The sequence below is a fragment of the Ammospiza caudacuta genome, chromosome Z (genome assembly GCF_027887145.1).
Source record: "Ammospiza caudacuta isolate bAmmCau1 chromosome Z, bAmmCau1.pri, whole genome shotgun sequence".
Classification (NCBI taxonomy): domain Eukaryota; kingdom Metazoa; phylum Chordata; class Aves; order Passeriformes; family Passerellidae; genus Ammospiza; species Ammospiza caudacuta.
Window position 1 is genome coordinate 12,957,958 of NC_080632.1, and position 13,603 is coordinate 12,971,560.

General features: G+C 42.0%; 1 protein-coding gene across 1 annotated transcript in view; it reads left to right on the forward strand.

Annotated features, from left to right (window-relative positions):
- The first annotated feature begins 1,616 nt into the window (after window positions 1-1,616).
- Window positions 1,617-13,603, forward strand: part of SNX2 (sorting nexin 2) — a 29,595-nt gene continuing 17,608 nt past the window's right edge. Inside the window, exons 1-2 of the mRNA XM_058823229.1 lie at window positions 1,617-1,739; window positions 8,643-8,760. Of these exons, the coding sequence (XP_058679212.1) occupies window positions 1,632-1,739; window positions 8,643-8,760 (226 nt within the window). The 5' untranslated portion in view covers window positions 1,617-1,631. The remainder of the gene's footprint in view (window positions 1,740-8,642; window positions 8,761-13,603) is intronic.

Sequence of the window (13,603 nt, forward strand, 5' to 3'; positions counted from 1 at the left end):
AGTTTTTCAACCCTGAATATCAATTAGTTAAAAATCCAGGTTCTGTAGTTATCTTTGGGTTATTTCTTGTCCCCTCTGACATAAAAAAAAACCCTCCTATAATAGGTTTCTGTGTCCACAGTTCTCTTTAGCCCATTATTGAATCAAAGAAGTTAAACTTCTCACACACCTTTCTTAATGAGTGCCCCAAACCAAACAATCTAACTTAAGGAATTCTGTGTCTTTACCTCTTCTTGGGAAGACTAAGGTGCTGTGGATGCGACAGGTGCTGTGGCACGGGTTTGAGAAGGGCCTGTGGATGTGGCAGGGACTGTGGCAGGGGTTTGATGAGGGGCTGCGGCTGTGGCAGGGGCTGTGATGGCCATGGGGATGTGGCAGGGGCTGTAATGGCTATGGGTGTGGCAGGGGCTATGGATGTGGCAGGGGCTGTGATGGCTATGGATGTGGCAAGGGCTGTGGCGGCTGTGGGGGTGTCACAGGGGCAGTGGCGGCTGTGGGGATGTGGCAGGGGCTATGGATGTGGCAAGGGGCTGTGATGGCTGTGGGGATGTCGCAGGGGCTGTGGCGGCTGCGGGGGTGTAGTAGGGGCTATGGATATCGCAGGGGCTCTGGATGTGGCAGAGGCTGTGGCGGCTGTGGGGATGTCGCAGGGGCTGTGAGGATGTGGCAGGGGCTATGGATGTCGCAGGGGCTGTGGATGTGGCAGGGACTATGGATGTGGCAGGGACTGTGTGGATGTGGCAGGGGCTGTGGCGGCTGTGTGGATGTGGCAGGGGCTGTGGGGATGTGGCAGGGGCTGTGGCAGCTGTCGGGGTGTCGCAGGGGCTATGGATGTGGCAGGGGCTATGGATGTGGCAGGGGCTGTGTGGATGTGGCAGGGGCTATGGATGTGGCAGGGGCTATGGATGTGGCAGGGGCTGTGTGGATGTGGCAGGGGCTGTGGATGTGGCAGGGGCTGTGTGGATGTGGCAGGGGCTGTGGGGATGTGGCAGGGGCTGTGGGGATGCGGCAGGGGCCGTGTGGATGTGGCAGGGGCTGTGGGGATGTGGCAGGGGCTGTGGATGTGGCAGGGGCTGTGGATGTGGCAGGGGCTGTGGCGGCTGTCGGGGTGTCGCAGGGGCTATGGATGTGGCAGGGGCTGTGGGGATGTGGCAGGGGCTGTGGATGTGGCAGGGGCTGTGGCGGCTGTCGGGGTGTCGCAGGGGCTATGGATGTGGCAGGGGCTATGGATGTGGCAGGGGCTATGGATGTGGCAGGGGCTGTGGATGTGGCAGGGGCTGTGGATGCGGCAGGGGCTGTGGCGGCTGTCGGGGTGTCGCAGGGGCTATGGATGCGGCAGGGGCTATGGATGTGGCAGGGGCTGTGGATGTGGCAGGGGCTGTGGGGATGCGGCAGGGGCTGTGGCGGCTGTCGGGGTGTCGCAGGGGCTATGGATGCGGCAGGGGCTATGGATGTGGCAGGGGCTGTGGATGTGGCAGGGGCTGTGGGGATGCGGCAGGGGCTGTGGCGGCTGTCGGGGTGCCGCAGGCCCTACGGACACTGTCCGGCCCCTCCCCGGCCGGGCTGCCGCGGTCACGTGCGGCGGGGCGGCGGGCAGTCACGTGAGCGCGGGGGCCGGGCCGGAGGGGAAGATGGCGGCGGAGCGGGAGCCGCCGCCGCTGGGAGAGACGCGGCCCGCCGACCTCGAGGAGCTGGAGGACGGCGAGGACCTCTTCACCAGCACCGTGTCCACCCTGGAGGTGAGGAGAGGTCGCCCTCGGCTGCAGGTCCTGCGCGCCGTGGCCGATCCGGCGCCCGCCGGGCCCTCCCCTCCCGTAGCCTCCCCTCCCCGGCACGCCGCCGGTGCTTCGCTCCTGCCCAGGCCCCCCTCACTCCTGCGCGGGCCCCCGCCCCGCCGCTGCCCTTGCCGACCTGGCCTCCACCAGGTCGCGGCCCCACCGCACACCTCTGCTTCTTCTCCTCGGTGCTTCCGTCACGGAGAGAAGGGGGTTCTGCTGCCAGGAGAAGCTCAAACCTCTTTTCTCCAAGTACCTCCGTTTTCCTTTCATTTACCCTTTTCTTCTGCTATCAGGGGAATATTCTCACCTTACCTCTTTCCAATTTCGCTGGGGTATGTGGGTGTGGGTGTGAGTGTGGGTGTGTGTGTCTCCGCCTTAAGAGTGGATTAATAACGACCCATTTTCTTTGTTTGGCCTCTTTCCGAGGCTTCACTCCATTTCAGTTTGCAGATCTTGTAGAAACTTATTTGTCTCTGAGGTTTTTTCCAAGGGAGCTGACGCAGTGCTGTGCTGCGGCGGCTGCTGGGACCTGCCGGGAAAGAAGCTGGAGGAGACATGAGAAACGCTTATGTGTCATTCGTTATAGCGGGAGCCTTCTTGGCACGTTGTTGTGGTCACGTTCCACCTACGTGTCTTGCCAGTATCTTCTGGAAGAACTTTATTCTTCCTGTGCATAGATGGCCATCTAAGAAGAAAATTGTTCTGTTCCTCTTTTCCTGAAGAGTTTTCTGTCCCTGACATTTACAGAAATAGGATTGGTGCATGTTTCTCTGGTTTTGCTCTGGCTGTTGTCTGTCCTTAGCAAAAAACCCTGCAGTATACAAAGAGGGTTTTAAATGTATGTTAAAGTCACTTGCCTTTTGTTAAGCTCCTTTTTTTTTCTTTCTTTTTATAGATGCATAATCTGTGCATTGGTAGAAAAAGATCTATGGGAAAAATGCACTGAAGGAATAAGAAATTATGTGAATCTGCAGTTGACAAGAATTGCATGAGTAGACTTCTGTGCATCTCTGTGTGACACAGTGTGTATTACTGGAGTCTTTTTCAGTGCCCGGAGAAAGACTGCAGTGTAACACAAACAATGTTTTTATTGATGTGGTCTGGAACTAAAGCTGCAGGAGATAAGATAGATTTAGTGTCCAGATCACAGTTACCATGAGATAAAAAAGTTACTGAAACTCCTCTAACTGCAGACGTTGGCAAAGAAATGGGCTTTGTATCAACTGCTGACAATTTTGCTCTGCTGCTTTGTTTGTGTACACAGTCTGTTTGGGATAGAGTCTCTAAGGGGAAAGGGGAAGCCTTGTTGCTTAAGGAGAAGCTTTTAAAAGCTGTGTCAGTAAGCTTTTTCTGGCATCAGCATTTAGGGAACTGCCTTAATCTTGTGATTTTCCTGCAGATTTGGAAGAGAGAGGTGATGAAAATTGACTTTGGACTTCTTACTAGCTTGAATATAAATTGGAGGATTCAGTGTGTAGAATACCATAGTCCAGAGAAGAGCGATTGTCTGATGATGTAGGCCTAGTTAAACTTTTGTCTTGAGTGTTACTTTAGTCTGGTAAATATTCATGGACAAACTGATTATAAATGGCAGTGGGAGTTGTATAGTAACAACAGAATGGTGTCGTGCTTTTTGTAGCTAATCATGCATACGGTTGCTGATACCAGAAGTGAGAGTGTGGCAAGGGACACTGAGGTCCAAACCCAACTTACATGAGGGCTTTGGTACTTTGAAAGGGTTCCCAACTGCTTTATCTTGGAGCTATTTGCTTTTAGCATGATTAATTTCACTTCCTTCCTATTTTATCTTGCTTTCATTCTCTTTGCAGTTCACAAAATGTGTGCTCAGCCTTTCCTGTCTATAATTTGATTGTGCAGAGGAAAAACTGTGTGTTTTCTAATGCATCTTTCAAATAGCTTCCATATTAACAAAGTCTCCATTTGGAAAACACAGGCTAAGTTGCTTTTGACAAAGTATACATTCATTGTACAGTGTGAATGGCAAATATGTAGCATTTAAGTACAGAGAGGCTTAGTTACTTAAGTGGCTTCAAATGGAAAATATTTTCTCTGTGCATGTTGCAAAAAAGTTAATGTGTTGAATTGAACTCTCTCAATTGTAGAAAATTAAATAGTAGAAAGATCTCGCTGAGCTGTAACACCTGGGATTTCTGAGGTGTAGTGGAAACACATTTTAGGACTTGAAAATTTGCTGTATGGCAGAGAATGAGAACTCTTCCTTCCTATGGTCTTTGGACACCAGTGAACTGGGAACTAGGTTGTCTGAGCTGATGGGATGCTCATTTTACTGTCAGGTATCCACAGTGAGTAGCAGATTGAGAATGATTATTTTGCTTTCATTGTGCCAACTGGATTGTGAGTCTGGACCACAGCCTCTCTTACATACAGGGTTACTGAGAGATTTCCCTTCAACTGCCAGAGTAGCTTTCATTAGTGAGAACAGCTGGGATGAATTATGTAAATGGTTTAAGCCAAAATTGCTTTTACAGTGATAATCAGTGGTGAGTTCCATGTGATATTGCTGGTTATTACGCATGTGTGCTGGTTGGCATCTGCAGTGCTCTCCTAGGTAACAGGTTTTTGTAGCTCAATATCTTTCTGACATTTAGGTAGACTTTTACCTACTTGCTAAAATTTCGAGTGCATGGATTTTGGTGGGGTTTTGTTTGGGTGTTTTTTGGTTTTTGGTTGGGTTTTTTTTTTTTTTTTTTTTTTTTTTTTTGTATTTTTCATGATGTGGGTTTTTTTGAGGTTTGTTTTTGGTTTTGTTTTGGTTTTTGGCCATTGTTGGGTTTTGTTTTTTTAAAAAGAGTGTCCAAGATTTGCACCACAAGAAATTCTGGAAGTTAATTGTGTATTATGAGAAGAATCACTCCATATTAAAGTTTAATCAACAAACTGCTAATTTGCTGTTTGTGTACTCTACTCCCATTAGAAGGGTCCACAAACAACTGCATGAAACTCAAATTTGGTGACAGATGTGTAAGATATACATTAGATTTTCTGAAAAAATGGTCACTGTTACTCTCTTTTCACCAGTTCTACCTTCTTCCTCCTTCATGCACCAGTCTTTGTCATCTTTCTTGTTTATATATTGCACCATTTCTTATTTCACTTTGCCTAAACTTCTCTCTTATCTCTGTACTGCCGGTCTGTCTTTCATGAAGTTGCCATGTGAACAGAGGAACCTAGGCTGCCTCATTCAAACCTACATTTTCACTCCCATACTCCTGTTTATTGGTGTTTTTGGGTTTTTTAAATGGAAAAATATATGGAGAAACTTGAAAATAATTAGTAAGCAGTAGATGTGGTAATTTATCAAGGGCTGTAATTTAGGGCAGAGTGTGTAATAATCTCATTGCCAGTTGATCTGTTCTTGTCAAAGATCTGCAGTATCTATTTGGTTTTTGTGCATAAGGCAAAACACTAGATAGCCACAGAGGTCTAGATGGCTTTAATAATATCCATTCAGTTTAACAGTGGCCGTTACTGTGGAAGCAGTAAAGCTCCCATTGGAATATCAGAGAGAAAAGCACTAAGTCCTTCAATACTGTATTATACCTTTGCAGAAAGCTAAGTCTGTATCCAAGATTAATTGATGTAATTCCAATGAAAATGTGTGTCTTGTTGCTTGATGTTAAATCCAGACTGTAATGGAAGTATGTGGAAATTCATTCCAATGTGGCTGCTTGTGTCATCTTCCTTTCTGGTGCAAATGAGACTGTCCTGCCGTTGAGTGTGTTGTCTCTGCCCATGCTGTGATTTGTGAGCTCCTGTAACACTGTTTCAGACAGTGAGCTGGGTTAACCTGAACAACTAGAATATGATGATGGCCACCTTCTGTCAGCCCTCTGTGTTTTGACTGAGGGAAGCGAGGAGGGGCTCATGCAAGCAGAACTAGTTTGGGGGTACCCTGCTATTAAGAGAAAGGAGGATGTCCAAATGTCTAGAGCTATAATTTCAACCAGCCGAAAATGCAAGAATTTGTTCTTGTTTCTTCATAAGTCAGAGCTGTGAAATACTTGGTTATTGCCTCCAGATGTAAGGAACAATAAAAGAACAGAAAATAGAGTTTGTTACTGATGTTGTAAATGGGCCCATGGGCATCTTACCAGAAACTTGCTTTCAAGAAAAACATGGCAGGATCCTGACTGTCCTGGATACCTGCATGTCCTGGCTATTGAGTATCTTGGTTATTGGAAGCTTCACCAAACCTTCAGCTCAGGAGTTGTTCAGAAATTTCACAGCTGTGCACATTTCAGGAAATGGATGTGTTTATGACAGTTTGTGAATCCTTGGCATCGAGTAAATTTGAAGTTTCTAAATGGCTATGCTATTTGTCTGTGCCATGAGGTTTTTGTTAGTCTCATCTCCATGTCTTGTCTGATAAAGAGATTTTCACTGCACTGACTGCTGACTCCTTTGACAGGCATTTTTCATTGGCCATTTTAGCTGTATTTTGTAGACATAAAAAAGCAAAGCTGGGGTCCTGTCTTCTGGCTCTGATCCATAGAAGACTGCAACTGAAACAGCTTAATATATTGTTCACAGGCATGGGTGCTTCTTTGGTTTTTGAGAGGCACTTTCTGACCCACTGGCTGTGCAAAATAATCAGGTTATTAGAAATTATTGACTCAGTTTTTCATACATAAGAGCAGTGCCTTGCTGGGTTTTTGTAGTTCTCTGAGAAGTATGCCCATTTTGAAGAGAAGAAACTATACTTCATTGCAAAACTCTTAAGCTAATGCAGTGTTCAGACCATGAATAATTTTTAAGATGCTTCTACACATTTTTTCTTATAAAGTCACAACTCTTAGTGAATATATTTAGTTCTATTCTTAATTAATCTTGTCTGAGAACACAGCTGTTTAAAAGGACCAAAGAGCCACAGAAAGATTAATAGACCAGTAGGGACCTTATCACCTGTCAGCTTGTTGAAGTTTATTTCTGTCTGGCATTCATGACTCCCCCTGACCTGGGAGAGAAAAATTGCAAGGGTAAAAACGAGAAGACCAGTAGACAGAGAGGAGGAGAATTTGATGGGTGGAATAAAAGTTGCAGTTATTCACCTCTTCCATGGGCAGGCCTGTGCTTGGCCATCTTCAGGAAGAGAGAAGTGTAACAAGTGTTCTAACTCTGGATATCCTCTCTGTCCTTGTTCACCACAGCTTTGCTGAGCATGGTTTTACAAGGTTTGGGATATCCATCTGGTCAGCTTTCCTCTGCAGGTTTCTGAGGTGCCCATAAGGTCTGTTTGAGCCCTTGCTGTTTGCAAATATTCCCATAAGAAGTTTGAAGAGAGCTGCCTGTAACTGCTCTACTAACTACACCTATGAAGCCTGGTATGCAGTGCAGAAATATTGGCTTTTTCTGTGCCATTGTACAGGTCCTTTCCTAGCTCAGTAACAGAAAGGGACTTGGTGTCATGTATTTATAGCTATTCCTAGAGGAATCTGTATCTCTCTTTAAAGTGGGAATACCTCTGTATTGACCTTTGGTTAATTTGTAACTATAGGCATGCAGATATTTTCCTTGGGTTGATCAGATTTAAGTGTTCAAAGTGAATTTTGTGTCTGATAGAATAGATTTGTGATTAGAAGCCAGGTATAGTCAAAAATAACCATTAGTAACTGAAATAGCTATTTCCACTAAAACTCAGAGGATAGACTGAGGGAATAGCTTGAAGGTATAAGCATTCTCCAAGGGCTCTCTTCCACCATTCATTAAGCAACAGCATAATTAAGTGATAAAGCAGAAAGCTCTCTGCTGATGTGCTGTATAGGTTCAGGAGGGCTTTTCTTCCCTATGGCTGTTTTTTGTGACAGTGACTTGACAAGCACAAACCTACATGCATTCTGCATCTGTGGCAGTGGGAGACTCCCACTGTGTCCTATAACTCCAGTCTATCAAAATGTAAGTGGATTGCTGTTCAAAGCTAAATAGCAGCAAAACTGGTTTGGAATGAGTACCTACCATGTTTCAGGGAAGAACTGCTTTTGCTGATAAAACTTTAACCTTTTTGAACCTCAATCATTGAGAAATCAAGCATTTCCATGCTTTTCTGTTCTAGTTGGAATGCAAGGTTTTGAACTTGCACTTCTACGCAGCACTGGCTGGAGAGACAGACCATTTCTTCTGAAATATGCTACTTCTCAGTTGTGAAATTGCTTAAAACCTTCAGCTATGAGGTGTAACACATACTCATTTGTGGCCTAGTTTCAATATTGCTTTAGTTTTCCTTAGTGTCTTCAACAGGGCAAGTTCTAGTCTTTAGTGAATTAAAAAATTGTGTCTGTGGTAAGCCCAGCTTCTATGTACAATACAGTGTGATCCTCTGATCCTCAGTGGCAGTAATCCTGTTGCAAAGCTAACAAAATTTCTTACAGCTCCAAACAGCCTTTAATTATTTGGATGGCATTAATATGTTCTTTTCAATCACAGAGCACTTGGAGATTTCCATATTGATTTTTGGCTATGTACAAATCCAGATTTAAATCCAAGCCTTTCCAGGAGAAACCTAATAATCAAGTTACATTTAGCATCACTAAAAACTTATTCTAGGTCATTCTGTAGTAGCTTTTGTTTCATATTAATAAACCTGAAGAAACTGTTGACTGTTTTTTCTCTCAAAGAAAGAAATTAATAGCTGTTGACTTGCTCATGTCTTGTATTCATTGTTGCTGTGCTAGGAATGGGAAATGGAAATAGCTGACAGAGTTCCCTTTCTGTAAATCTTTTGTTTCTTTGCAATGAAACAGTGTTGCAATAATTCTTATATACTGACACATGGCAACTTGTTCTCTTATAATCATTTCACTTTTTTTCTTTTTTTTTTAAACACAGTCAAGTCCTTCATCTCCAGAGCCAGCAAGTCTTCCTGCCGAAGACCTCAGCACAAACTCCAATGGTCCAAAGCCAGCAGAAATCATGCTGGATGGTGACAGAGAAGATCTCTTTGCTGGTAATGACTATTTTCTTCTAGCATGCCTGCACAAACCATTTCACCCTTGGACTGAAGGAAATGTGCTTTTCTGAGAGGGAGGATTGAAACCTTAAAAGTAGTTTGAGAGTGTTGTAGAGGTCTTTTCTTGTGAAAAATGTGGCTAGTTGAGTTTGTTTATAAGTTTCTCTGTCATGTGTACTGCCAGTGTGTAGTGTGGATGTTAAGCTGGACACTAACTGCTGCTGTTAGTAAGAATAGTCTTTATAATTTTGTGATTCAAAATGTTCAAATCTGTTGGTGTGGAAATGCATGACTTAAGTTACTTTCTTGTTTTCTACTTAATAGTCTTGCATAAACTGTCCCAGCCGTTTTTCCAGTTATAAAGAGAGAGATAATTCAGATTGTATTGCAACTATTTCCTTCTTACTACTCTTGTTTTAGTGGAAAGGTAACAAACTGGCAGAAGGGACAAGTCCTATCGTGCATGATTGTGTCTCTGACAGTTGACAGTATTGCATGCTTTAGAAAAAGATATGAAAGTTCTGAAAAATGATATGTTAAAAGACAGAACATTTCTAAAAGTTCATAAATCAGTAGCTACTTCGGTGTCGGTTTTGAACTATCCTAACATGGGTTATTGTTGCTGTCAATTACAGTTGTAGGAACATTAACTATCCAAGAAAGTAGCTGGAATATTTGAAATATATTATGTGCATAAGATGGTTCTGAATGTTACATCTCAATACTATCATTTTCCCTATTACTTCATGTTGCATTAGTCAGCTGACAGTCTGCTTTGAATACAGTAATCTCATCCTCATTGGTTACCTGATGTGTCATTCCAAAAGAAACTTTATAACCTTTAGTTCTGTGTTATTTTGTATAAATGCATATATTGACATGCCCGTTACATTTGTTCTCAACTTCCATAATTTGTATTTCCATGTATTTGAAGTTGTTTCTTCATGACACTGTTAGAATATATTGACAAGTTTGGTACCCCTCTGAAAGTGTCTTAAAAGAAAAAAGGAATGAAGGATAGAGGGGTGATCTTACTCTTTTTCTGCATTTGTTTTGCCTTATAGCTTACAAAGACCAAAAGTGCTTTAGCAATTTAGCTTTCTAGTACTAGTACGTAATTTGGTTATTTAGCTTCAGTATATAAAGCCAGCTTTTTATAACCACAGAGCCATCTGGAGTGGATATTTTAAGAAAGCCAATTCTCCTTTGGATAATATTAAGAAAAGAAAAAGGGAGACTGGAGTAAATATTGAGGGGAGTCAGACATAAGGAACAAATGTTTGTAGCCAGATTGTTTTAACTGAAATGAATGCTGTGAGAATAACACAAGGAATTGATTTAATGAGTTTGGGTTTTGCCATGTAGGACATTCTCTGAGCACTTGCAGCACTGAACTGAAGGCATCTAGTACTTCACTTCTACCTCAGCTGAGACTGGTCTTTTGAGGTTCAATTTATAGTACAGAGTCTAGTACTCTCAAACAGAGGAAAAAACAAATGTGATTTATGTAGCATGAGATAAAATACGATGTTTTTCACAGTTTCCTGTTCTAAGCAAAAAGTTTGTTTAAAGCTGTTGAACTCAAGTAATGAACTTCAGTGTTTGTGTCACTGCTATTCTGAAATGCCATTGCGAAAAAACTGTTGAATTTGTGTTTCAGTGCTGTGCACTCACAAGTAAAACTATTCTTTTCTTTCTTAGGACTGTTTAGCTAGACAGTATAGAAACAGCATGAGAAGGGCAAGATGAGATAGCTAATTTCTTGCTCCCAACATGCTTGCAAAAGTCTGGCTTTCTAGGAGAGCACAATTTAATTTTGAAATGATTGTGACAGAGTTTTTCTTTGACAATTCATTAAGATTCTTTTCCAAAGAATCTTAACTTGGCACATCTTAGAGGAACACTGAAGTGAAGAGAAGAAAAATATGAAGCTCCACAGCTTTGTAGCTTCTGTTGTTCCTTCATATTGAATTAGTAGATGCTTTAAAATCCAGTTAAAAGAAATCATGTTTGTGGCTCCTGAGAGGAGTGATTGCCATTCTTCAGGGTCAGAAACAATTATAGTTTTTCAGACTTTTAAAAATTGTGATGGTATGCCTCTGTAGCTATTGTAGACATAATAAAACTTTTCCATTGTTCCACCTCATATTGCAGCATAATGGAAAAGAAGGTGAAGCAGTACAAATTTTCTCTGTGGCTTTAATGCAGGACAGAATCCTGGGAAATGGTTTAGGCTTTTTTTATTATGCTTGAAATGTCTTTGCTATTGTGTTTCTGTGGCAGCTGCAAAATAATATGTGCAATATAGATATTCGTTACCTTTACTCTGGCAACTTATAACTGAACTATTAAAACAGGGTCTCAAACATTGAAGAAATTAGTTTTCCTGCTGTCATTGGAGATGAGTAAATTTTTCTGCTTTGTTGTGGTTCTTCGTTCTGTAACAAAGCAAACTGTCCTGCTAAACCCACTTAAACTTTCACCCTCAGAATAAAAGTCACTATGTTGATTATTTGGCCAGAAGAATTACTTTATCTTACCTCGTAGAGCTCTTACATGCAGAGACCTTAATGGTCAGTGCTTCAAATGAGGCAGTATTAGGTGTGTCTTAAGGAATTTGGAGATGCATCTTAAAGCTTGGTGGTCAATAAACTGCTATTGTACATAAAGAGCTGCGTATTGAACTAGTCTTCAAAAATGTTGACCCAAAATTCAATGCATAGCTGCACAAATGTGCCATGGACTGCCCATGAAGGACACAGTTGTCTGTGCTTTTTATATCTGGGGCTTATAGAAAAGCACTAGATGGTGAGCTCATCTGTAAAGTATTATCAGTTTTTTGTCACCTTCTTCAAAAAGGTGGAAAACTATAATTTTTCCTCTCTTCTGTTGGGTAAAAGATTACTGTTATTTTGTTTATTCAGGCCAGAAATGTGTTTGGGAATGGATCATGTTATGGAAGTGTCTAGCTATTGTGTCCTGAGGAAAAGCCACTGTTCTAGGGGCTGGGGTGATGTTTGTTTTCATTGGGTTGTTTTTTTGTTTAGTGGGGTTTTGTGTTGTTTGGTTTGTGGTTTTTACCCTTTAGGGTTTTTTTCTTGGCATATGAGACAGGAAAGGAAGTGATAATTCTCCGATCCGGACAAGACAGGTTCTTCAGGCACATCTGAACAGAAAAGCTTCTAGCTGATGGTGTCTGTCAGACCGTTGTCATATAATGTGTCTGCTATGAAGAGTTTGTGCAAATGCCTTGCTGCTCTTTAGAATCTGCTTGTTCAGTTATTTTGCAAAAAATAAATGCACAAAAGCGTGTGAACCTACAGTTTTGAAGTCATAAGGTGGTTGTATTAGTGTGTCGCTGTTGCATTAAAACTATTCTTGTTCTCATTAAGGCTGTGTTTAATACCTCTGATATAAAAATAAGGACAATGGGCTATGACTTAGGTGTAGTAGTTCTTACAGTCAATTCAGTTCAATAAAGTCTCTGAAATATTGCAGTGCCCAGAGAAGCCATTTTTAATACCTTGTCCTCTGTTCTACATAACAGCTTCTGCTTAAGTTTACTTCCAGATTTATATGTTAACATGGACAAACTTTCAAAGATAATAAACCAGTTTAATTGTTCAAGCTATATCAGAATGATCTGACATTTGAAAGTGTGACTAGTGAAAATAACATGTGGCCAAAGGTAGCTGCTAGTGAAGAATTGCAAACTTGCATTTTCTAAGACGGTATTTCACAAAACCTGCTGGTGAAAAATAAAGAAATGAGCTCTGTATAATGCTGAGATTAAGGCCTGTGCTTGAGTTTTGATAGAAACTTGTGGTTGGCTGTAAAACGTTAATTAAGCATATGTAGTTGTGTCCTACAGCAGAATGCTTTCATGTTCTTTTGGAGCTAAGCAACTTGACAGTGATCCCTAACAAAGACTGTTTATAGATTGTAAAGCATGTATTTATGTCTAGCAGTCTACACTATTAGGTTGGTGGGAGTTCCTAATATGTTCTGGTAACTCCCATAACTGATATTAAGTGTTGGATCTCATTATTTTCCTCCCCAAAGTTGGACAGAGCAGTTGCTTGCCTCTTTAAGTGGGAACTTAAGCTCCTGAGAACTGTCCTGGAAAAGAAGACATCTAGATTTCATTTTTCATGCTAATAAAGATACTGAATATTTTAAAAATCAAACAAACCCCACACAAGCGCACAAAACCTCTCAAACCGAAAACCAACAATAAACTACACCACAAAAACACAACTTCATACTAAGTTTTCAGGTGAAGATCTAAAATTAATAGATTAAACAACTGTTTCTGGAAGTGCCATAGTTTCTACTGTGAAGCCTACCATATTAATGTTTCCATGGGGAGAAAAAGCACACCCGTAAAACAAGCAGAAGAATTATTCAGTAAAACCTTTTAATCAGACTTCGTCACCTGATTACTCAAAGTAAAGGGACATGTAAGAAGCATAAATGCCAGAGTTCATCTCTATTTCATGAGAAATAGATCTTCAGCTCATGTACTCTAAGACTGCTTTTCTGAGGGGGGTAAAATAGCTTGAAGAGCCTGCTGTTTTATATAAAGCTAATGCTTCTTTTTCCTTTCAGAATCCTTAAATATTTTTGTTTTAAAAAAACTTTCTCCCTGTCCAACTGAGTCCCATCATGCCCCTCCCCATATCTTTTCCATGTCACGCTTCTAGATTTGCATAGTGTCTGGTGGCGTGCCAAACCTGGGGTGAGAAGTAACAAGAGGGAGAAAGGCATAAATTCCCAATTCTTCCTTAAATAACTGACTTACTGCTATCAAACAAACAGATACTATTTTCTGTGGGTAAAT